The following is a 24,503-nucleotide window of genomic DNA, read 5'->3' as shown; positions in this document are numbered from 1 at the left end:
CTTTTGTGGTCAAGGATTGAGGTCGGGTCCTTCCTCTTGTCCGCTGTTGACGCCGAGGATGCTGTGTCCCTTCTGGGCCTCAGCGCCCCTATAAAACATAGACAATCTTGATTATCTTCCCCAAGGAAGCCTCGCTGATGTTTGCTCTTCAGAAGACCCTGAGGCTTTTCCCGATCTATTATGAATTCATTATTATTAATTAAGTTAAAGCAGGCTTTATAACCTACATAAAGCAGTTCTGACAAAGCAGCTGGGTGCTGGAGAGCAATCTGCTTCGCTAACTCCCTTTCCCACTTCGCACTTAGTTCCGCTTTCTAATGGCTAATATCCACTCGTCAACTACCCACTGTTTTGGTTCAGATTGAAAAGATTCGGTCGCATTCTGAGTTTATGATTATGTGATTTCGCTTCTAAGTATTGGGGTTTTACGGCTTTGCACATCGAATGTCTGCGGATGGCTCGGAATGGGGCTTTGCCTTTGGCATGCAGGAGGGATCAACAGCTTTTACTCAAATCAATGTTTTAAAGGCAAAAATGAGCTGAGGCATCGTATGTCTCAAGAGATAACACCTAAGAAACAGCCTCCCGGTGAAGTACCGGTGCTCTGAACCAGCCGCAGGTTGCATCCAGCACCAGCATCCACAGAGCCCCTGTGACGGGCTCAGGCCCACCCATGCCCATGTGCCTCAAAGTCACACCTGGATCCTATCTCAGAAAGACTTTTTCTTCCCAAAACAGCCCCTCTGGTGCCAATGGCTGCGTTTGGGCCTTCAGAGAAGCATCAGCCCTCGATTCCGGGGGGCCTATGCCATAGCACTTCTGTTGCTGAGCAACGCGGGGTGGAGGCAGCTACCAATAGTAAAAATGGCGCCTGGGCGGCTTCACCCTGCGGCCTCTGGGGCCGCCCGCCCGCCCACCTTTGCACCGCGTGTGGAGCGGACAGGCTCTGCCCTCAGTAGACATGGCGCCGACTTGGCTTCACGCGCTCAATGAGCAGAGCCAATGAGAGGCCCGGGTGGGTGGGGACCACGCTGGGATTGGCTGGCTGCGGGGATTCAAACCCAAGTGCGGGGCGGTTGCGCACGGCCGTTGGAGCTGGAGTTTGCGCCGGGCCGGCGGCCCAGGTGAGTGTGGGAGAGCGGCGGAGGGGGCCTCGCCACCGGGACCGGGACACCGGGACCTGTCTCACCCCTCCCTAGACCTCGGGTTCCCCTCATCGGGTCCTCTCCCCGGCCTCGCGTCCCCACCGGCGGAGCGGAGCCGCTGCCCTGGCCCAGCGCGGGCCGGCGCCTTGGGCGTGCCGGGCCCGGCGGCGGTTGCCTCATTTTCCGTCGCTGCCTCCGGTGACGGTTGCTGGGGTTTTCCCGTGTTCCTGCGCCTTCCCCGGCCTCTGCCGTCGAGCTGGGCTCTAATGGTCGTGGTGGCGGTAATTAAAGCACGAAAGTAGAAGTGCCCTTTGCGGGGGCTGAAGCCGGCTGCAAGGAGCAGAGCAGGGCCCTTCAGCAGAGAGCTTCTCCACCCGTTGTAGGTCAGGTAACCTGCACCCCCCCGAGATACCTGTGTAGTCTATGAGTGCGGAGCGGGTGTTGAGAGCTTTCCACTGCTTTCCTTTAGCTGGAGCGCTCTCCCTCCTGGTACCTGTGTCTCTATGTGCTTCTGGTGGTAATTTATTGGTCCAGGCTGCCCTGTGTGCCCCAGCAAGTTATTGCATGAGCGAAGTAATTTCTGTGTTGCTGAGTTGGAGACTTTCCTCCTCATTGCTTCTGTTTATGCCATTGTTGCTAATGGTTGAGGGAAATGTGCTGACTGTCTGAATGTGAGCAGCTATTTGTGGCAGGAGCTGTAATTTCAAATGCTGCTAAATTTAAAACTGTATTAAAATCCATAAGAATGCGGCTCCTATTTTTATCTTACTCTGAAAACTTGCACATTTTTAGTGGCCTATATAGTACAAAGTTATTTGTAGGCAGGGCAGGAGGTGCCTTCTGCAGCCTTCCAGAAGGAGAGTGATTTGGGATCCCTTGGCTTCTGAGCCTCTGTAGTGTTCTGGAGGGTATTTGAAGCAATAAGGTGAAGAGATCTACTGCCTCTGTGGCTCTGCTGTCCATAAACTGAAGGGGTGAGGGTCTTCGTTCCCTACAGAGACTTTAGCTGCATCTGTCCCCATCAAATAACTTAGCTTCTAAAACACGCCTGAAAAATGAACTAATTCTGAAGCTGCTTCTCTTTTCCTTGGGCTGGTGCCACGTTGGCTGCTTGGAGGTGGGAAGAAAGGGCTGGGCTGTTTATTAAGCTCTGGTTTCTTGCAGGAGGATGGAGATGGAGGCTATGGTGCTGAACTTACGGAATCAGTGCAACCGGTTTGAGCGCCAGGTTGAACTTTTAAGTGAGGGAACTGAATACAGTAAGTTCTGCTTCTGAAAGTGGGTTGTGCAAACAGGCACCATTTGCTACTGTTGAAGAATCAGTTGATGGATGATGTTAGGGGTAATAAAACTGCTACAGGCAGTGAGATTTGAGGGGATTTTCATTGCTAAGAAATGCAAAGTCGCATGCTGAGCTTGTGGCAGGGCCACATTATAGGATCATAGACTGGTTTGGGTGGGAAAGGACCTTAAGATCATTCAGTTCCAGCCTCTGCCATGGGCAGGGACACCTTCCACTAGAGCAGCTTGCTCCAGGCCCCATCCAACCTGGCCTTGAACGCTGCAGGGGTGGAGCAGCCACACCTTCCATGGGCACCCTGTGCCAGCGCCTCAGCACCCTCACAGGGAAGAGCTTCTGCCTTATCTCCAACCTGAACTTCCCCTGTTTCAATTTAAACCCATCACCCTTTGTCCTATTGCTTCAGTCCCTGATAAAGGTCCTTCTCCAGCATCCTTGTAGCCCCCTTCAGACACTGGAAGCTGCTCTGAGGTCTCCATGCAGCTCCTCTTCTCCAGGCTGATCAGCCCCAGCCTTCTTAGCCTAACATTCAAGCAGGCTGGCTTCATCCACACGGGGTGTCATGTCGTAGCTTTTCTGGGTGATGCTAACATGAAGGACTTTAGTTTGAAAAACTGCAGGATCTCATGACCATCTCTGGTGTAGGGGGGTGTTCCAGAAGGCTGGCTGCTCTGCTCTTCAGCTGGGAGCAGGTTGTGTCACTAGGTATCTGCTGTCAGTGAAGAAGGCTGCTGCATCTCCTACTTGCTTGGGTAGCTGGAAATACCTGTGTTTTCTCTCCAGAGTTCCTTCAGTTGGCAAAGAACTTTGAAGAGTATAGGAGAAAATGGCAGGAAACAGAACATGAGCTTGTCAGGTACAAAGACCTCCTCATGAAAACTGAAGCTGAACGTAGTGCTTTGGATGTGAAGCTGAAACATGCTCGCAACCAAGTGGATGTGGAGATCAGACGGAGGCAGAAAGCTGAAACAGAGTGTGAAAAGCTGGTGAGTAATTCCTTTATTACCAGTTACCTTTCTAGAGTGTTGGAGGCAAGGTGATGGAACTACATTGGTCTATGAAAAATAAGGACTGGCACTCAGGATTACTGGTTTTATTCCTCCCTCTGGTTTGGTCTGGAAAAAGGTGACCTGCTGCTGTTACCTGTTGGAGCAGGGGCTTTGCAGCCAGTAGCAGTCTATTGACACAAGTTCTGAGGGCATATATGTGGCATCTCAAACACTTCAGATGGGTTCGTGTAGTAATTAAACACAGTTCATCCTCTGGCAGCTTCTGATATGATCTACCTTTACAGGAGCGGCAAATGCAACTGATTCGAGAGCTGCTCATGTGTGATGCCTCTGGGAGTATTCAGCTCAATGACGAGCAGAAGTCTGCCCTCGCCTTTCTTAACAAGCAACAGGCTTCTACCGGGGGTTCAGGCAACAAAAGGTAGGCAGAAGAGCGTTTTGTCTGAGTAAGTATCAAATGCTAAATATCCAGGCAGCCGTGACACATACTGCACCCTATCAGTAGGGTTTTACTTCTATTCCAGTTCGAAATACAGCTGCTCTGAGTCAGGAGCTTTGTTCTGGAACCAGGGCTGACTGAAAGCCAAACTAATATAAGTTTCTACTAATTTTCTTTTTGTATTATTATTATTTTTAGGCTGTCTACAATAGATGAATCTGGCTCGTTTCTGTCAGATATCAGCTTTGACAAGACTGATGAGTCACTGGTAATGTAACTCCAAGTTCTAAAGTCTTCTTCCACTGTAAAACCTTTGGGGGGGGGTGGGTTAATCTCTGGAGACCCCTTGTGTTTAAGTTACTGTGGTGTTAAACTGGTGGAGCTGGTTTGCATTGCTCTGATGTGCTATTGGCTAAAACTTAATGAAGTCCTGGCCAGAGGCTGTAGGGTATTTACACTGAGCTAACCAGTGCTGTGTATTTCCCACAGGACTGTGATTCCTCTGTGGTGAAAGCTGTCAGACTGAAAAGGAGAGAGAAGCGGGTATGTTCAATTCTTTCCCTTCAAATAGATTCCATTGTTAGCCTTAGCTGACACAATGGCACCATCTGTCATCTCACAGCCACCTATAATGATGTCTGAGCTACTAATCACAGTCAAACTTCAGATGGATGTGCTGCTACTTTAATTCAAAACTCTGCTGTGGATTTAGGTTGGAAGTTAATTGTGATGTTTGTCTACTGAAGACAACTGGGGTTCTGCATATCTGTTCTGTTATGGCCTAGGGTTTGTAAGAAAGCACTGCAAGACTATTAACAGCTTCCAGATTAGGGGAAAATCATGTAGAAAGCTAGTCGTTTTCTATTTTATAAAGGAGCTTGTGCTTGTTCTGGTCTGCTATTAGTATGCAGTAGGCACAGGTGGGAAAAGGCAGCCTGAAATCATCACAAGCAGGGTCTGGGACTTGCTTAGTTGCCCTTTTTTTGTGTGTATGGTTTTGGGTTTGGTTTTCTTCTCCTTTTTCTCTTTTCTGAATTGGATTACGAAGCCGGGTAGGAGAATTGCTAGAAAGAGCAATGTATTGAGGCCTCCTCATACTTGATGGCGACCTTGAAGTTGCCATGAAGAACAGGTACTGTGGAAGAACTTAACACTTCTGTGGCATGTGCAGATGGTTGTTTAGCCTTTCTAGTTATACTCTGCTAATGTAACACTAAGAACAGAACTGCTTCATAGTCAAAAGCATACTGTATCTTTTCAGCGGTCTTCCAGGCAGTTCATTGACGGCCCACCATGTCCTCAGAAGAAAACCAGATCAATTGGCTCCACGGCGGACCAGGTATGCTGGTCCCTGTTGGGTTTGGGTGCACTTCCACCAATTATATGCTGCAATACCTGTTTCTAGGGCCAAACAAACTAGAACATCCCATGTCCTGTCAGTATTGTATCACTAACAGCTTATTTTTCATTACAGGGAAATGAATCCATAGTAGCAAAGACAACTCTCATGGTCCCCAGTGATGGTGGCCCAATTGAAGCTATTTCTACTATCCAGACTGTGCCTTATAACCTGATAACTCGGAGGAGGAGTGGTAGGTGTTATGTCTCCATTTGTCCAAAGTCCTGAAGCAACTACTTAGTAGGCCTTATAGAACCTAGGTAGCTGCTTCTGGCTTCTGATGCACACTTGCTTTTAAAGCAAAGGGGGATAGGGTGCCAACACTCTTTTGTCTTGCAGGCCCTCTGCAGCCTTGGAGCAGCGAGTCAAGCATAGGCAGTAAGCAGCTGGAATCCAAACCGGAGACTGATGGCTCTGGCACCCCGCAGAGCAATGGGGGAGTGAGGCTGCACGACTTTGTTTCAAAGACGGTAGGTCTACAGGCAGGAAGAACTTGAAAAAGCACCTCCTTCCACTTGGAAATGGGTGTGATATCAGGTTCTTGGTAAGAGGCTACCCAAGTCAGTATTGACTGTACCAGTTACCTGCATTAGATTAGGGAATATGTTATCCTGTATGGTTATGCAGTCTAAGTCAGAGATTCATAGAATCGTAGAATGGTTTGTGTTGGAAGGGAGCTTAAAGCTCATCCAGTTCCAACCCCCTGCCATGGGCAGGGAAACCTTCCAGTAGAGCAGGTTGCTTCAAGCCCCATCCAACCTGGCTCAGAACACTGCCAGGGATGGGGCAGCCACAGCTTCCATGGGCACCCTGTACCAGCCCTTCAGCACCCTCACAGAGAAGAACTTCTTCCTTATCTCCCAGCTGAACTTCCCCTGTTTCAGTTTGAACCCATCACCCCTTGTCCTATCGCTACATTCCCTGACAGAGTCCCTTTCCAGCATCCTTGTAGCCCTGTTCAGATGCTGGAAGCTGCTCTGGGGTCTCCACGCAGCTTCTCCAGGCTGAACAGCCCGAACTTCCTTAGCCTGTCTTCACATGGGAAAGTCCTGCTGAGTGACTACATTGCACTAATCTCTTCCCATCTGCATGTTCTGAATCATTAGGTTATCAAGCCAGAATCATGTGTTCCATGCGGAAAGAGAGTGAAATTTGGAAAGATAGCTCTGAAGTGCAGGGACTGCCGTGTGGTCGCCCACCCAGAGTGTCGGGACCGCTGTCCTCTTCCCTGCATCCCCACCTTGACAGGCACTCCTGTTAGAATTGGAGAGGTGAGTCTGCTGGGTGAGCTGCCAACAATTTGGTTAGAGGAATGTGCTCAGGCTCTAACAAATGTGCTTTCTACAGAAGAGCTCCTGTTGCTTAGAGGTGCATGATCTACATTAGCAAGATCATTTGTGTCGGGAGCAGGGTAGTGCTTCCAACTGATAGGGATGCTGCATTAGGAGGGTGTGAAGTTGGGAATATGGCAGCTGTGGGTAGGCAATTCTGCAGCATTGTGCTGATGGATGTACTTTAGATCTCACTATGAATGCCTGAGAAATTATTTTCTATGTCTGAAGACTGAGTATTCCTTCATTTTTCCTTTTGCCTTTCAGGGGACCTTGATGGACTTTGTCCCTTCTACTCCTCCAATGATCCCTTCCATCATAGTGCACTGTGTTAATGAGATCGAGCAGCGAGGGCTGAATGAGGTAAAAAGAAAATGAGGTGTGAAACAATGCTAATGAAATGGGTTGTGGTGTTAGGGAGGCAAATGAACCCAAGCATCTCTTATTCATGGTGTGCATAGTGCTGGTCAGTGGGTGACTGCGAGTGAGCAACAGTGGCTGGGCAGGATGCTCAGGTGTGGAGAGCAAGTGGGAGCAGAAGGATGTCAGTTTTATATGTGCTCTTGATACTCTGCCTCTAAGCAATGCTTTCTGTTACAGACAGGCCTTTACCGTGTGTCTGGCTGTGATAAGACAGTGAAGGAACTGAAAGAGAAGTTTCTTAGATCGAAAAGTGTTCCTTTGCTCAGCAAAGTGGATGACATCCATGCTATCTGTGGCCTTCTCAAGGACTTCCTGCGCAGCCTGAAAGAACCCCTTCTCACATTCCAGTTAAACAAGACTTTTATGGAAGCTGCAGGTGAGGAAGCTGCTAAATGACATCTCCAAATCTTTCCCTAGGCTTGATGGTCACAGGTTTAGCTGTCGTGTTCACTGGGAGACCCCAGGGCTCTGTGGAGCCCTTATGCTTGCAGCTGTGTTGATGTGCCATGTGCTTGGAAGATATCTCTTGTGCTGTACTCTGAAAGAGGAAGGAAACAAGTTCTACTACTTGGGCAGGATACCAAATTACTGCAGTGGCAGTAAATGTAAAGTTTCTGGCTTCCTTGTTTCTCAGGCTAGGTACTGCTGTGAGGGCAATATTGCATCTGTGCCTCTGGGACCACCTTCTGAGGTCTAAACATTTTGGTTTTTTTCCCCTAGAAATCTCAGATGAGGACAACAGCATTGCTGCTATGTACCAAGCAATTGGTGAGCTTCCTCAGGCCAATAGGGACACCCTGGCTTTCCTCATGATCCACCTGCAGAGGTATGTCCAAATGGGCTGGTAGTTCTGAAAGAGGGATGTTGCCACTGGTGCCTTCTTGTAATTGGCTTTTGTTATTGCTTGTGAGCATAAAGTCTTCGTCCTGGAAAAACATGCTTTTTCAGAAGCTGCAGTGCGTATGGGGTGGGGGACTTGTAATACAAGTGAAGGGGAGAAGCTACATTCTCTTACTGTTTTTAATATAGGGTGGCTCAGAGCCCAGAGACTAAAATGGACATCGCCAACTTGGCCAAAGTCTTTGGCCCCACAATAGTTGCCCATGCTGTACCTGATCCTGACCCTATGATGCTCCTGCAGGACACTAAGCGACAGCCTAAGGTGGGTGAGCAGCAGGACCTGCTTGGGGTGAAGGTATCCCCTTTAACAGATTCAAATGAATTGCTGGAGGGAGCTGAGATGATGCTGGTCTAGTGTCAGTGTATCAAAGCTGTGTGCTAGTCTGCAACATCATCCCCCTGTACTTGGCACTGGTGAGGCTGCACCAGTTCTGGGTCTCTTACTACAGGAGGAACACGGAGGTGCTTGATGGGGTCCAGAGAAGGGCAGTGGAGCTGGGGAAGGGCCTGGAGCACAAGTGTGATGAGGAACAGCTGGGAGACTGGGGGGGGTAGGGGGTTTAGTCTGGAGAAGGGAAAGCTCAGATGGACCTTATTGTGCTCTACAACTGCCTGACAGGGGGATGTAGTGAGGTGGGGGTCAGTCTCTGCTCCCAAGGAACAAGGGGTGGGACAAGAGGAAAAGGCCTCAAGCTGCACCAGGGCAGGTTTAGATGGAGCTGAGGAACAATTCCTTCCCCAGAGGGTGCTCAGGCATTGGAACAGGCTGCCCAGGGCAGGGCTGGAGTCACTGTCCCTGCAAGTGTTCCCAAACTGGTTAGCTGAGGCCCTCAGTGCATGAGTTAGTGGTGGCCTTGGCAGTGCTGGGGTAATGGTTGGACTTGATGACCTTAAAGGACTTTCCCAACCTGATTGATTCTGTGATTCCATGATTCTTCTCATGGGTCTCTCTGTAGGTATTGGAGCGACTTCTGTTGCTGCCTATGGACTACTGGAGCCACCTGATAATGGTGGAGCAAGAAAACATTGACCCAGGACATGTAATTGAGAATGTCAATGCCTACTCCACACCACAGACACCAGATGTTAAAGGTAACCCCTGAGTTCTGCTTTACTACTTACTGGCTGTGCAACTGCTGTTGTAAAACTAATGCCCCTCAGACAGAGCTGCTTGAGAATCTGGAGCATTCCTGCATGCTTCATGGAGGAAGAGGGAAGAAGAACATGCCAGGAAAACACTAGTGTTGTCTAGTGTTTTTGGCAGATGCTAGGGAATGTCTGATGTTCCTTGCATGGCAACGAACACTTCAGCTGTCCCCATGTTGCTCACTTCACTACCTCTTTTTTGGCAGTGAGCATACTTGGGCCCCTCACTTCTCCAGAGCACCAGCTCTCCAAGACTCCATCATCCAGCTCCCTGTCCCAGAGGGTCCGCTCTACCTTAAGCAAAACCACCCCTAGGTAAGTGCCAGTGGGGTGTTATGGAGGTGTTGGGTTCCCTGCAGGTGGAGTACTAAAAGCAGACTTTTGGAACCTGTTCTGGGAGCAGCCTGGATTTACTAAGTCAACTTTTCCTTCATGAGTGCTGTAGTAACAGTGCAAGCTGCATGATGGTTTAATTAGTGGCCTTTTATGGTAGGGAGATCAATGCTTTGTGTGGGAGATGGGTACAAGTTGGGTGACAGTGCCCTGGGGAAGGGAAGGTGTTAGAATTCTGTATCCCAAATGCAAACCTGATATTTTTCTACTTCTCTTGATCTAGATTTGGGAGCAAAGGCAAGTCATCAGCCCAGCTTGGGCATCAGTATAACTTCTTTGCTTCTCCTGTGCTGAAGTGAAGTGGACCTGGGAGGTAGTGTTGTCCTAGCATTTGCACACCAGTATGCACCAGTACAAGAAACACCAGCCCTCTCTGTGGCCATTGGCAGCTTATGTAATAATATTTCTTTCCATTTAGCTTCCAGCTTAACTGAGACTTTTAATGGTATTTTATTGTGCAATGTATTTTTATTATCTAATGTTGTGCTGAATTTAGTGTTGGTGAAGAAAGTAATAACAGGATTTGTTCCAAGTATTAATAAAAAAAAAGCTAGAAGAACTTGCTGGCACTTCGGTAGCATCCAGTCTCGTACCCGTATGGAGTGGAACGGTCATGTAAGGATTGTGACCTTGTTGGGTTTTGCTGTTTGGTTTTTAAAGCTCAATTTTGATATTTTTAAAGCTTCTCTTCACACAGCAGTGATGCTCATTTGTTGGAACCCAGTGTTTCCAGCAGCACCCAAGTCTAATTCGTGACTTGGGCTGTGGTCATGCAGCCTTTAATCCTGAGGATGGCACTGTTGCCTTTGATGAGCAAAGGATGCTCCGTTTTAACTGCCAGAGGGGCTGTGACTTTAGTAAAGAAATGTTTCCTGGTACTGCATTTACAAGGTAAAAACTGTCTGTAGATGCAAACCCCAAAGATTCCAGGGCAGTCTAAATGAATGACTAGTGCTGCTCATACTGGTGAGGGGATTGAGGGTAGCTTAAGAGCATCCTTGCTCTTGGGAGTCCCTGCTTTCCCAAACCAGGATATGTGGCCTGGCTCAGTGCTGTGTGAAAAGATTTATGGAACACATACAGAAGCTTATAAAGAGACTGTTTTTATTGAGCTCTGGAAAACTGTCATGACTTGTGCAGTTGAGTAAATAATGATCTGTGTGACCTGTGGTTCTGTGCTGTGGCTAATGCTTGTTACTTGTGCTATGGAGTTTTACCAGTGCAAGAAAGCAAAGCTCCTGTTTTTACGTTCAGGCAGAGGCAAGCGCACACACGTTTCAAAGGATTCATGCCAATATAATCACAACTATATGCTCCATAAGCAGCAGCTAGCTCTTGCTACTTTTGTATTTAAAGCAATAGGACAGGCCAGGGACTATCTCTCTGCCCTGTATGCAGGTGCTTCACCCCACCAAGCCCTCCCCCATCAGTTAATGACTTCATGGATTAAACCACCTTCTTATTTGCTGCAAAGGAGATTTGTGATAATGGAAGGCACTTCTCACTCTCCCCTAAGTGGCACGGAGTTCTGATCTACAGCAATTCCAAGGCGGTGATGCAGGTCTACCTGCAGAGGATTGTGCTCAGCCCCCATGGGCCAAATTCTTCACCTTTGTTTCCATTCCTTCCTCTCAGAGAAGCAGGACTTGGGGGCCTGGTGTGTAAATTTGGGGCAGTTGGTTATCTATGGGTGGGCCCGTATTTATGGACATGGGATGGGCTGAGATGCCAATGGAACCCTTGTATCTACACGAGGTGATGGGCCTGCTGTTGGAGAGAGAGACAGACACTAGGCCTGGATGCCTTCTAGCTTTGCAGGAAGGGCTCCCTGCTTTGCCCAGGCTGGGGCTCCTGCCATCACTCCAGCTCGGCTGCAGAGAATTCCGCAGGCAAGTGGCGGTCGGTGTCTTCCATGAAGCGGTAAATGGCAGCAGCAGCCTCACCCTGGTAGCACTGAGCCAGCTGGATCAGCTTCTGGGCACACTTCCTCCTCATTGCTGTTGCCACGGGAATCCGGTAACCATCCATAAACTTGGCTTTTGCTTCATCAAGAGATGATTTCTTGTAGAAGAAGTTTCCCCAGTAGAGATTAAGAGCTTGAAGGCTTTTGAGGCTCAGGGTCTCCTTTCTCTCCTGCAGCTCCCTGTAGATCTTCTCTTCCTGTGCTGGGTCTCTTGCTCCATAGAACTCTGCTAATTGCAGCTTTACAAACACGAGGTCTGGATGTTCCTGCAGAATTTGGTTGAGGTCCTTGATGGCTGCTTCCAGTATGTTATTCTTGTCTCTGTTGTTTGCATTAAGCCACTGTTTCTTATAGCACTTGGCCAGGGCTTGGTAGAGAAGGTGATAACCTGGATTCTGCTCCAGGGCTTGCTGTAATATCTTAATTGCCTTCTCTGTAGCTTTTCTTTTCAGCCAAAAGGAAGCTGAAGCCTTGAGGACATCAGGATCAGAGCTTTTCTCTACATTTTCTTCTATCAAGCTAATTGATCTTTCTGTATTCACTTGTTCCAGTAGCATGGCTAAACACATTTTGGCTCTGTAGTTATTGGGGTTCTCAAGAACAGCTTTTTCTAGTTGGATTCTAGCTTCCTCTGCAATATCAGGATACCAGAAGTAATTCCAGCAGGAATAAAGAGCCATTCCAAGCCCAGCATGGAAGTTCCTGTTCTCCGGTTCAAGCATCAATGCCACTTCAAAGCACTCTCTTGCCCGTTCCCCATTCCGGGCTCTGATAGCCAGGAGAGACCAGCCTTTCTGGGCCTGGATGTATGGGATCAGCTGTGCATCTAAAGGAGTAGTGCAGAGCTGCTCAACTTGTTGCAGATAGCTTTCAGCCTCCTGGTAAGAGGCCTGAAGGTAGTGAATCCAAGCATAATTCCCATATATAACCAAAGACCCAGCAACAGATGCCTGCTGCTTATCTTGCCTCTCATACTCTTCAGCATCTTTAAGGCTTTGCAGAGCTGCTCTGCTCTGACCTTCCAGCTGGTACAGGTATGCCTGCAGCCCCAAGAGCGGTGCCTGGTTTTGGTGGGGTGTGTACTTGATTTCAACAGCCAGCTTCTGCAGGACATGGCTAACTTCAATGTGGCCTGCTATGCTCAAACGCCAGGTGAAATGGCATTGAAGGGCATCCAGCTTTTCCTTCAGCTCTTTCTTGCTGCAGAAAGGAAAAGGTGAGTTAGGAATAGGCAGCATGTGCTGTCCTGTGGTACCCACAGAGCACCAAGGAGCTCCTACCTGTCCTTGAAGCAAAAAGGAGGGGAGAGGTGGAAGATGGGGCTCTCCCCACACAAGCTACTCCAAATCCTGTGAATCTTTGTTCCAATCAACCCATTTTCAGGGAGCCATCTGGGAGGCTTCCCAGCTTCTTGGCCTCCAGTGCCTGAAGCCAGGGCTGCTGCTCTTACCCAATGCAAAGGACTTCAAGATGAGCTTAAAGAAACAGGAAGAGTAGAGCCAGCCAAAACCACACAATGGAAACTTCTCTGTTCCCCATGCGAAAGAAAGAAATAGGGGCTGTGCCTTCATGTGAGTGATGCAACAAGAGATGGCTCAGCAGGGAAAGTCCAACACAGAGCCATGAAGATGTTGGACTAGAGCATCTCTTATCTGAGGAAAGGCTGAAAGAGCTGGGACTCTTTTGCCTAGAGAAGAGAAGGCTCAGAGGCATCTTAGAAACATACATAAAAACCTGAAGGGAAGGTACAAAGAAGGCAGAGCTAGGTTTTTTATCAGAGGGACAAGAAGCAGTGGGCACAAACTGAAACTCAGGAAGCTTTATCATGAACCTCTTTGTCTTTTAGTTGTGAGAATGACAGGGTACCAGCACAGCTTGCCCAGGGGGGTGATGGAGTCTCCATCCTTGGACATACTCAAAAGCTGTTTGGATGTGGTCATGGGCAACCTGCTCTTAGGTGGCCCTGCTTGAGCAGAGGCTTGGTCAAGGTGTAACCTTCAGAGGTCCCTTCTGATCTTACCCATCCTGTGGTTCTGGACAAGGACCTTTTGCAGAGCATAGTCAACCCAAAGCTATTCTCTCTGGAGCTGCTACAAGAATGGAAGCTGCACACTTACCTCATGCTTGCTGTGGATGGAGCAGCACCCTTAGGGAGCTATGGCTTGGGCTGGATCTCTTCCACACTGCAGCAGATGCACAGGGTAGCACTGAGTGTGTGACTTACTAACTAACCCTTAAATAGCATTTCTTTCTGGGCAGGGCCTGATGAAACCATTGGACTTGGAAGAAACAAAACTGAAAGCAAGAACTTAAACAGTAACTGGAGTATCCTGATGTCCCTGTGTAGAAGCTACTCCCTTCCCTTCCCAAAATGGGAGTGGGATCTGGATAAAGGAAAATGAAGACCTATTCAGAGCAGCAGGATCTGCAGCCCTTCTTCCCATTGCAACTGGCTTTGTTAGCACTTTGTTCAAGTGTAAATATGGCATTGCCATCACTGTTGAAAGGCTCTCAGCCCTTGGCACTGGGCTTGTTGAGCTGGTTTTGTCTGGACCTGTCCCAACCTGCCTGGCACTTTGCAGTGGTTTGTTTAGCTGTAACTCCCTAGCAACAAGGTGCTCCTTACCCACTCGAGTTTGAGGTATTGAATTGGCATGGGTTTGTATAGCTGAGGTACAACGGCTATGCCTGCCATAAAGCCCATGTACTTGCTTGAGCAGGTTGTGCTGAGGGTGGGTCAGTGTTGGGGTGTTAGCACCTCGGTGGTGATCCATGCTGGTCATTGAGGAACACGGTTTGGTAAGTGACAGGAGCCAGTCTTAGAGGTAACATAACCCAGGTAAAACACCGGATCCACAGAGGACACACAGTGTACCTTCTGTAACATGGAATTGCAGCTTTATGAAGAAAGATTCAAGTACAGAGACCAGTAGAAAATCCATTAAAAACCACTCAAATAGCCCCAAGTAGGCAGTAAATGAAGAAACCATCAAGCCTATAATCATATTCTTCCTAGCAAAGAAGAAATGAAACCCATCAACGTCACTTTTTCCCCCTCAGGATGTGGATGAGTCACTGCAGCAAAGGAAGGAGGGTGAATTTGCCATTAAAGGATTGGGATGGGTACTTTTGTTTGGTGTGTTCGTTGGGTTTTATTACTGACAACCTTTAATAGGAATGGGATAATTTGGATATTAGCTGTTAGCACTGCTGGAAGAGGTGGAGCAGTAAAGGATTATAGAATCACATGCTACTTAAGGGTGGAAAGGACCTTACGGTAATCTAGTTCCAACCCCTCTCCCATGGGTAGAGATGTCTTCTATTAGTCCATGTTGCCCAAGGCTCTGTGCAGCCTGGCCTTGAGCACTGCCAGGGATGGGGCAGCCACAGCTTCCATGGGTGCCTCAGCACCCTCACAGGGAAGAGCTTCTCCCTTATCTCCAACCTGAACTCCCCCTGTTCCAGCCTGACCCCATCACCCCTTGTTCCATCGCTCCAGTCCCTGATGCAGGTCCCTCTGCAGCATCCTTGTAGCCCCCTTCAGCCACTGGAAGCTGCTCTGAGGTCTCCACGCAGCTCCTCTTCTCCAGCCCCAATGTTCTCAGCCTGGCTCCATATGGGAGCTGCTCCAGCCCCTGAGCATCCTTGTGGCCTCCTCCATGTCCTTATGTTGAGGACCCCAATCTGCACCCAGTGCTGCAAGTGGGGTCTTGTGAGAGTAAATTGATTAGACTGAGGCATGAATTAGACCATGAGTGAGTTCTTGAATCCTCACGTAAGCATCTTCTTTCTGCATGCTTTGGCTTGCCCAAGCTGCTTCTCCATTGCCTGGCATGGCCAGGATGGAGCTATGTGGTGGATAGCAGGCAGAGATGCTTTCAGTCCCCAGGGCAGGGGCTGAGCTGGGCTATGGGCAGTGCTGGCAGAATGGAGGAGGAATCCAGAGCTCAGATCCCTCAGGCCTCAGCAACACTTTTTGGCTCTTTCTCCTGCTAATATTAGGAGTGGTTTGAGGAAGATTCTGGTTTTATGGAATCGCTATTAATATCATACAAAGCCTGGATGGAAATCAAAAATAACAGCGAATGAGAACACTCCTGATGACACAGCCAAAGGGGAAGTGCAGGCAAGGCTTGGTGTTGGGAAAGAGAAATGGGGAGGGGAAGGAAAAGTGAAAGAGCTGCAATAAGATGCGAAGAAGTAAAATGCTTTGGAGAGAGCTCAAACCCACTGCTTGGCTCCAAACCAGTTCTGTTACATCAAATAGCACTGATTGATCCAATTCTCTGAGCTGATGGAAAGGAAATCCTGGTTTACTGGCCAGCACGTTTCCCAGCTGGGAAAAGCACCCATCTGTCAGCAAGTTCCTCTGCTCCCTATTGAGGAATGCGAGGGCTTGCACCAGCCTGGTGCTCTAACCCCAACTGTGCCTTGGAAATGAGGCTGCTTTTCCACTCCTCCAGTCTGTTCCATTTCCCCCAGCAGGCTGCTGCTGTGACTGGGCCAGCCTACGAGCCCTGGTTTTCATCCTCCTTTGTAATAGCTATTGTACTTGGGGTAATCTAGGAGCAGAGATGTGGTTTGCAGCAACGAATGAGACCCAATGGAGAGACGGGGAGATGCAGCCAGGCCAAGCAGGAAAAGGAAGAAGGAAAGTCCAGGCTCTTAACCTGATTGATGGACACGATGGAGGGTCTGCAACATGAACTGAGAAAGAGCCTAGAACTGGGCTAGGGCATTTCAAGGAGCTTCAGCTGGGTACTAAAGGCCAGAACTAAAATAGATGGAGATGCAGCAGCAGGATTTCCCTGGCCAAGTCTGAGTCTTGGCTCAAGATTTCCCTTGTTAAGTGCATCCAAGCTCTCTGCTGTCACTGAAGTCCAGGCAAGGCTTCTATGAGTGAAAAGACAGGTAACAGGAAGGTGGTTTCTGTTTCACTGGCACCTTGTCTGATCATATTGATTCCACTGCTCCAGGCTGTGCTACCTGTGGTTCTGCTTGTGGATGTGCACAACTCCTCCATGCAAAGAAGGTGGCAGAAGGAGAGTTTTCCCAGTGTATCCATGCTTTCACAGAGGTGCTGGGGCATGGAATCATAGAATGGGTTGGGTTGGAAGGGAGCTTAAAGCTCCTCCAGCTCCAACCCCTGCCATGGGCAAGGACCCCTTCCACTGGAGCAGGGTGCTCCAAGCCCCTGTGTCCAACCTGGCCTTGAGCACTGCCAGGGATGGGGCAGCCACAGCTTCTCTGGGCACCCTGTGCCAGCGCCTCAGCACCCTCACAGGGAAGAGCTTCTCCCTTATCTCCAACCTGAGCTTCCCCTGTTTCAATGTGAACCCATCACCCCTTGTCCCATTGCTAAGAGTATGACTCCCCAGCCAAGAGCTGTGCTGGCAGAAGCCTGCAGGCTCCATCTCCTCAGGAGCAGGAGGATTGCACTGGACCAAAGCAGGTAACGTTTATCCTAGACAAGCACTTACATGCTTCAGAGATGCCTCTTTCCTCCTACCGTTCTGTAAGGCAATTGCTTCTAACAGACCTTCAGGGATCTGTACCAGCAGATGGCAGAGGATTTCCACCGATGAGCTGCAAGACACGAGGCAGGATGCGTGCATGGCCATGCTCCGGCCAGGCTGGGACCGGCACCCCTTCCCCATGGCTTATGTTTTACTCATCCTTATTTGGGTGCTAAGAGTTCTATTTGGAAATGTGGTGTTTTCCTTTGGGGGAAAACGGGGAGGGAAAACAGACCCGCACTTAGAGAGCGTGAGCAGCCTATGGAGGGCATTCATCCATCACAACTGAGCTGCACAGGGCCAAGGAAACAGCCAGGCAGCAGGTTTCAAATGGAAAAGGCAGGTTGTTCTCCCCATAGAACATATCCTGAGTGCACCTTTGTGTCAAACAGCCTCTGCCTTGCCAAAAATGTTTGACCTCCTTGTTTGCAAAGGCTTTGAATCATAGAATCAGCCAGGTTGGAAGAGACCTTTAAGATCAAGTCCAACCATGAAGTGAATGTGCATCAGCACACAGCCTCTCTGTGCATGCCCTCATTCTTACACCCACCCGAATTACCTGGTACTGCAAATGAGACCTATTGAATTGCTGTGGATAAAGGGGGTGCAGACGTTCTGCTTTAGGAGCATCACACGATGTCACCACCAGAGAGTGGCTTTGTTGCCATGGGATGACGCAGGGAGCTCTATCTGGGGATGGCAGTGAACACCTCCTCCAGACACCCCTGTTCCCCCCAACCCAGACAGGGGCTGCTTATGAAACTGTGCCTCCTATAACCTGCAGCAGGAGCTGGGCAGCTCCTCAAGCACACACAGAGCATGGAGCAGAAGAGCTGTTGAGCATTTCAACATCTTCAGCTGAAACACCTTCCCGACACATCCATCGCTCCTGAATGAATATCTCCTCAAACATGAGGACTTGACTGTTTACAGCGTGGCGAGCCAACGAGGTCACTGCCAAGGCTTGATCAACAGGAGAGGAGCAATTCTAGGGCAAAGCAAAGAGATGATAGTGAAGGGTTCAGTTAACTGACCTCAAAAACACAGCCCTCGCTGGCTGTTGGCTACGTGACCGCCTCTCCCTCTCGCACGTACAAAGAGTATGTCTGCAACGGGCTGGAAGACACCCTGATACCAACGAACATCCCTGGCTCCTCAGGGAGGGCTTCTTATCTCCAAGAGCAAAGCCTTCCCTTCTATCAGCACTAAGAGAGACACTCAACTGTCTTCCAACTGCTCTGATGGGGTGATAAGAGCAGCGCGTTGGCTGCTCAGCCCCAGCACAGCAGGGCCTGATGGAGGGCAGGCAGCTTGGCAGCAAAGCCCCTGCTGTGAGCACGCAGAGGAGATGGGATGCAGGGAGCTATTAACTCTCCATTTCGAGCCAGCTCCTGCCCCACAAGGGGCTGTGGCCTTTGGGCCATCTCCTACGACAGGCAATATGAGGTGCAAGTGGCTCTTGTGCTGCATGTAGTACCTCTGCAGCCTTCTGTATTGTGCTTCCTGAAGGAGGCAGCGAATAACCCTGACTGGCAAAAGGACTGGGCCTGAATCCCACTTCCAGACCATAGGAAAGGGTAAAAGAGGATCCGTGGGGCTTGCAGGGATGTTAACAAGGGAAAACCAGAGCATGAGAGAAAATCAGATCCTCTGATTCCAGCAGCCAACTGCTGCTCCTAGGGCACATGGTGCCATTATCGTGGCATAGAAGTAATAAGAAACTGTGGTCTTAAGATCCTGATAAGATTGGAGCAATAATGTGCTCTGAGCCAAGCTCTCAGAGAGCAATAGGGAAAGAAGAGGAGCTGGAGCGACGACAATGCAATGTATAGAAAGAAAGAAAGAACAGGCAGTGGGTGATTCAGACAACGTGGCCATTAAAGCAATGCAGATATTGAAGGATGAATCCGTTTCCTGCACGGATCATGGGACACTTGGACCAGTTAACAGCAGCTGGGAGAGCAGGCAAGATCTTCCCCAGTGAAACGTTTGGGTGCTTTGCATAGGATTAAAGAGTAGTAAGAAGAGAAGAAATCTCAATGCTATAAGCTAGAACCCAAGCTAGAAAAGCATGGGTGTTCATTAGAGACTTTCAGGGCATCTGAGCAAGAGGTGGGGAGAATAAAGAAACAAACTCCAGCACTGCTCTCTCATTCTGGCTCTTCCCCCATCACCTTCCAGGATGCAAAGAGCCAGAGGTGAAAGCTTTGCTTCTGCTGCATCCTCTTGCTCTCATCCAGGACCTATCTCAGCCATCCTCTGCCACTGGTGCGTGCTGAAGACGTGGTGCTCTGTACATCTGCTGCTACCACCCCATGAGCTGTTTTAGTGCCTTCAAACAGATGAATTCAACGTGGTACCCACGCTGTTTGTAGCATCTTCATAGCCCATGTGTGGGAACACAACTCAGTACAACCATAGGGGACACTGGCTTTGTATCCACTGCCTATTGCTTGGCCAAGGTCTTCTCCAGGCTCACAGGGTAGCACACAGAGCCTTTCTTTTCCTATGGGTCTCTCCCTTTTCCAGTTCAAAGTACCTGCAGCCCTGACAAGGCTGTCAGAGCCTTCCAAGTGGTTTATTTTTGGCACCAAGAGCCTGCTCCATGCCCTGAGCCGTGCCTTAGGTGCTGTAAAGACCCTTGAAAAGATAGACCTCAAGTGAGCTCTTAAACGTGCTCAGGCTTTCGAGTGGCTCAATTCAGTCCTTGTGATCCCGTTTCGATTGATGGGCTTGGAGCTGACGTTTCAGTCGCACGATGCTGTTCCTCACGTGGGTACTGCTCGAGTCCTTCAACCCCCTTCTCTGAGGCCCTGAAGTCCTCCAATATCTCACCCCCCAGGCTCTGAATGAGTCCCATGGCTGATCCCAGCAGTGACTTTGCCCCCGCAATCGCTGCTCCCAGACACCATTCCCAAAGAGCTCCGGGCAGCTCAGCCCCTCGCTCCTGTGTGCAGGCAGGAGGCTCCATCCGGAGCTGGAACACAGCAGCCAAGCAGAGTTTCCTTTGAGCTGCAGATAAGCAGATTCTGGTGATAGAGAGGCCCTGCTCAAACAGAGCCCGGGCTTCCAGCTCCAGGGCCAAAGGGGAAGGAAGTATTTAATATTGTGAACACAGGACAGAGAGAGAAAAACAACGCTTCAAGATGCATCACCCTTAAACAGACACCCTGAGCTGTTAACCCACTGCTGCCAAGGGTGAGCATCCCCAAAACAGAGCTGTGAACCCTCTGCTGCCAAGGGTGAGCATCCCCAAAACAGAGCTGTGAACCCACTGCTGCCAAGGGTGAGCATCCCCAAAGTGGGCTCTGAACCCTCTGCTGCCAAGGGTGAGCATCCCCAAAGTGAGCTGTGAACCCACTGCTGCCAAGGGTGAGCATCCCCAAAGTGAGCTCTGAACCCACTGCTGCCAAGGGTGAGCATCCCCAAAACAGAGCTGTGAACCCTCTGCTGCCAAGGGTGAGCATCCCCAAAGAGCCCTCAGATCTTAGGACAAGAGAGAGCTAAAGGTTTTCTACGCCTGTGCAGTGTTCTGTGAGCATTCCTCAGGGATCAGTGGCAAGGAGGCGACTCATCGTGCAGGAGACCTGGATCAGGCATGGAGAAACCCACCACAGGCTTGTGAGCACTGCAAAATCGAGTTGTGTTTGTGAACAGCGGTTGGATAACAGAAAACCCCTGCAAAACCCCAACTGCAGCCTCTTCAGTGGCTGCTGCAGAGCTCAGCTTGCTCGGTGCTGGGTTGTGACACCCATCGGGGCTCACACAGCATCACTGCATCTTCTCAGCCCCAGCAGTTATCCACCTGCAGAGAGCAAAGAGCAGCAGCGGTTCACACTGGGCCAGAAAGATCAAGCAGGATAACAAAGTCGTGGGCAAAACCAGCTGAAGCTGCAGCAGGCTCTGGGGCAGACCGGTTCGTGAAAGGGAATCCTGGGAACAGCAGTAAATATCAATAAAACAGACAATTATCAATAAATATCAATAAAAATATCAATATCAATGGAAAAAGAAATATCAGTATCAATTAAAAAAAGAAATATCAATAGAACAGAGAATTCCTGGCAAAGCAAAGGAGAAGCATTTCCTAATGTCAGGCGCATCCACCTGCAATGCAGTGGCAAGCACGAACAAAGAGCAGAGGAGCCAGAAGTGACACCATGCTTGCAGAGAAGATAAACGCAGGGATTAGAGTCAGCAGAGGGAACAATTAGGATTCAAGGGGCACTGAGCTTGAAACCCCCATGTCCTGGGGCTGGATGAGGTGATGATGTGGCAGAGCATCCAATCACAGACTGTGCCCAGTGGTACCCAGCTGATGAAAGCAAGAAGAGAGGATAACGCCCTGCTATTCAAAGACCTTGAGCCCCAAGCTTGTGATGTATCCTGGTCGTTATTGGTGCTCAGGCATCTCAGGATGCCTGGAAGCGTTCACACACTGTGTAGAGGATGCCCTCAGTGCATTGGGTTAGTGGTGGCCTTGGAACAGTTGGACCGGATGAGCTTAAAGATCTTCTCTATAGCCGATGATGCTATGACTGTATGACCTTCATCCCCCCAGCCCAGTGAGAGCTGGGGCAGGGGATGGTCCACAGCTTCCAGAACCTGCCTCGAGATGGTGCTCCAGCCAATGCCTGCGCCTGGAGAAGCCTTTTGCTTGCATCACGGATGGGGTTTCTGTGCAGGTCTTTGCTCAGGGGTAACAAACGAGGGTGGAGCGAGCTCAGGCCTCGCAGGGAGCCATCAGCTGCCCCTGCCAAGCCGTTCCTCTCGCTCATCGCTTCCAGCTCTTGGGAATGAGTCACAAACAAGGTCCCCATAGGAAAGGGGAACTATGGATTCCTAACCTTGACCGCCCTGGGGAGGAAAGGTTTATTTGTGCAGCTTGCTTTATAAATAACCCCGCAAGCAGAAGCTTTGTTTTCATGCTCTCGGGCTGGACGTGTGCAGGAACCTCAGCAGAGGGCCTTGGGCAGCCCTGGCCAAGGAGACCAGGCCCTTGAATGCAAACCACCCCAACAGGAGCAGAGCAAGGAGCAGGATCTGTGGCTCCATGGCATGGGAATGCCGTGAGGACCTTCCTGCTCCTCTGCCTCTGGATCTTGCCAAAATACATCCTCCATCCGTGCTGTGTTTTGCAGCACTGTCGAGGGAAGCATCAGCAGCATCCCCTGTGCTCTTGCTGCTTGCATCCTAAGGGAGGAAAAGGGTTAAAACCAATGCAGAGAGTGGAAAGAGCTGAGGTCAAAGAGCAGAATGTGCATGGAGGGGCTCATGGGGGGACCTGTGGAGTCACCTCACAAGCCAAGAGAACCCAAGACCCTGAGAGGAAACTTAACCCCATGTGGGCAAGGTTGACCCCTGCATTGTGAGTCAGGGACAGTGTTCCAGCAGTCTGGAATGAGAAATCACTGATGTTACATTGGGAAGAGTACTCATAGTTTGCCCTTGTCCTAGAGAGATGCCTGGCTTCCCATAGCAGCCAAGAGGATGCTCTTGGAGTCAGGCATCCCCTCTGTTCCCTGTGCAGGTGGGATGGGGACAGACAACAGCATTAATGAAGCTGGATTAACCACATTCATTCTCTTTAGGTCCCTCCATCTCAGTGTCTTCCTCCCTTTTGCAGGCCAGGAACAGCTCCAGCTTTTCCTTTTAGCCGAGGATGCTGGAAAGGGGCAAATGCTCTTTCCTCCCAAGCAATAAAGCTGAGAAATCACAGGACCCTACAGGGATGGGACAGACACCACCGAGCCACCTGAGCCCAGCATCCTTTGACAGGAGACTTTCCAGAGCCTGATAGTGGTCAGCATTGGAATGCTGCAGTCTTTCCTCATGGGGTAAGCATTGGACACTGCAAAGTACATGGAAAAAGAGAGAAAGCAGGGGGCGAACAGAACCCCTGTACTCAGCACTTCAGGGATGTTTTGCCTTGTTTCTCCCATTGCAAGCAGCAGAATACCAAGGACTCCAGCAAGCCTTTCAAAGTAGATGCTTCCCTTCCCCAGCCCACTCTTCCTTCAGCCCTTATCTGCCCTTACCTGTCTCCACTGGGTCGCTTTAAAAGTCCCAGACACTTCCTTCCTTTGTTTGTCTTGGCCACAAAGGGAAATGTCTTGTGTGTCAAAGTTTAGTGCAGATTCCTGTCCAAGCTCTTTAGTACCTCTGGCCCCAGTAAATCAAACCTCTTCTCCTCAGCAGGGACTTGCACACTCCATCAGCTGCTCTCCCCCTGGGTTTTCCCTCTCCTGCTTGGGATGGAAGCAGCAGAACACCGAGGGGTTGAACCCCCAGAGGCTGCTGCAAAGTGGGGCTGGGGAAAGCTCGCCAAGGCTTTCAAATAGAACCCCGGTTTCTCAAGGTTTGTGGCCCGGTCCTGGCTCTCCAAGGGCCTGGCTGGCTGGGGATGGATGAAGGGGAGGATGCTGGGGGGAAATGAGCCCTGAAGAAGTGGTGAACAGCGCAGACGTGAGCTGGGAAGGGGCAGATTTCAACCTGTGCATGACCAGAATGAGGGCTCCTCAGGGAGCATCGGGTCCATCATTGGGACCTCTCCCCAAAGCCTTCCCTTTCTCTCGTCTTCCCTTCTGTTGCGTCCACATTCCTGTTACTACCCAGGTTTTGACCTATATTCATCCATCCATCCATCCATCCATCCATCCATCCATCCATCCATCCATCCATCCATCCATCCATCCATCCATCCATCCATCCATCCATCCATCCCATCGGGTGCCTGTGCTCCTGTGGAAGCCCTCAGGACTCGGAGGAAGCTGGAAAAACCCCACTTCTGAAGCAGGCACAACAGAGAGAGAAGCCTTAACTGCCCCTGTAAGTACGTGGTACAGGACTTGAGGACTAGAGAAACGTCCCATTACTAAACCAGCCAACGACCCTACAGGCACAAAGCTTCCCCTGTGGGTGATGAAGATGCTCCCAGCTGCACAGTAGGAATGAGTCATTTTTAGAGCAGGAGTTTATGATGGGTTTGGCCCAGTGGTTTGGTTGCTGGTAGGAGAAAGCTTGAGAAGCATCATTCGCTGGCACGTCAGGATCTGATGGGATACAGCACTTGTCTTAAAACTGGCACAACGAAGCCAAGGGCAAAGCTGAGTGTGAAGGGGGTGATTTTAAGGAATTCCTGGCAGTTCTTTATGCCTGGATTATCTTTGGGTTGATTTCCCATGAATTGCTCAGCGTGAGCACATTACGAAGGATGGAGTGAGCCGGTCAAAGAGCACGGAACTGCCTTTGCTTGGGTCACTTCTTGAGTGTTCTGCTCACCCTTTCCTCTTTAGGGAACTCATCTGGGTTTGAGTCTCTAAGGAGACTCGAAGCAGGACACTGGGGTCCTGGCTGGAGATGAGGGCAGGAGGCACAGCCTTAAACAAGGGATGTTCAGGTTGGAGATAAGAAAGCTCTTCCCTGTGAGGGTGCTGAGGCGCTGGCACAGGGTGCCCGGAGGAGCTGTGGCTGCCCCATCCCTGGCAGTGCTCAAGGCCAGGTTGGACACAGGGGCTTGGAGCACCCTGCTCCAGTGG

General features: G+C 49.9%; 3 protein-coding genes across 4 annotated transcripts in view; 1 reads left to right on the top strand and 2 right to left on the bottom strand.

Moving 5' to 3' along the window:
• LOC133208924 (cytochrome c oxidase assembly protein COX14) overlaps positions 1–24,503 on the bottom strand; it is a 190,459-nt gene that overhangs the window by 50,340 nt on the left and 115,616 nt on the right. The gene's annotated exons all lie outside the window — the stretch shown is intronic.
• RACGAP1 (Rac GTPase activating protein 1) lies at positions 1,046–10,650 on the top strand. Of its 2 annotated transcripts, none has more exons than XM_061347164.1 (17): positions 1,046–1,124; positions 2,310–2,404; positions 3,229–3,431; positions 3,740–3,876; positions 4,093–4,162; positions 4,384–4,437; positions 5,156–5,233; positions 5,369–5,486; positions 5,633–5,763; positions 6,400–6,564; positions 6,892–6,987; positions 7,225–7,423; positions 7,768–7,873; positions 8,077–8,209; positions 8,904–9,039; positions 9,300–9,408; positions 9,710–10,650. In XM_061347164.1, exons 2-17 carry the CDS (start codon positions 2,314–2,316, stop codon positions 9,783–9,785), a joined length of 1,902 nt encoding a protein of 633 aa, XP_061203148.1. In that variant the 5' UTR covers positions 1,046–1,124; positions 2,310–2,313; the 3' UTR covers positions 9,786–10,650. The 2 variants fall into 2 exon arrangements, with proteins under 2 accessions (XP_061203148.1, XP_061203149.1); XM_061347165.1 differs by lacking the exon at positions 1,046–1,124 and adding an exon at positions 1,639–2,070.
• LOC133208919 (interferon-induced protein with tetratricopeptide repeats 2-like) lies at positions 10,569–13,691 on the bottom strand. The gene is made up of 2 exons (XM_061347170.1): positions 13,567–13,691; positions 10,569–12,649 (listed from the first exon to the last, which is right to left on the bottom strand). Exons 1-2 carry the CDS (start codon positions 13,569–13,571, stop codon positions 11,344–11,346), a joined length of 1,311 nt encoding a protein of 436 aa, XP_061203154.1. The 5' UTR covers positions 13,572–13,691; the 3' UTR covers positions 10,569–11,343.

This window comes from Neopsephotus bourkii, unplaced genomic scaffold (genome assembly GCF_033783945.1).
Source record: "Neopsephotus bourkii isolate Nb327-2 ecotype Australia unplaced genomic scaffold, CSIRO-AGI_Nbou_v1 NB_309, whole genome shotgun sequence".
Lineage (NCBI taxonomy): Eukaryota > Metazoa > Chordata > Aves > Psittaciformes > Psittacidae > Neopsephotus > Neopsephotus bourkii.
The sequence above is the reverse complement of the archived record's forward strand: the minus strand, read 5'-3'. Positions and strand labels throughout refer to the sequence as shown.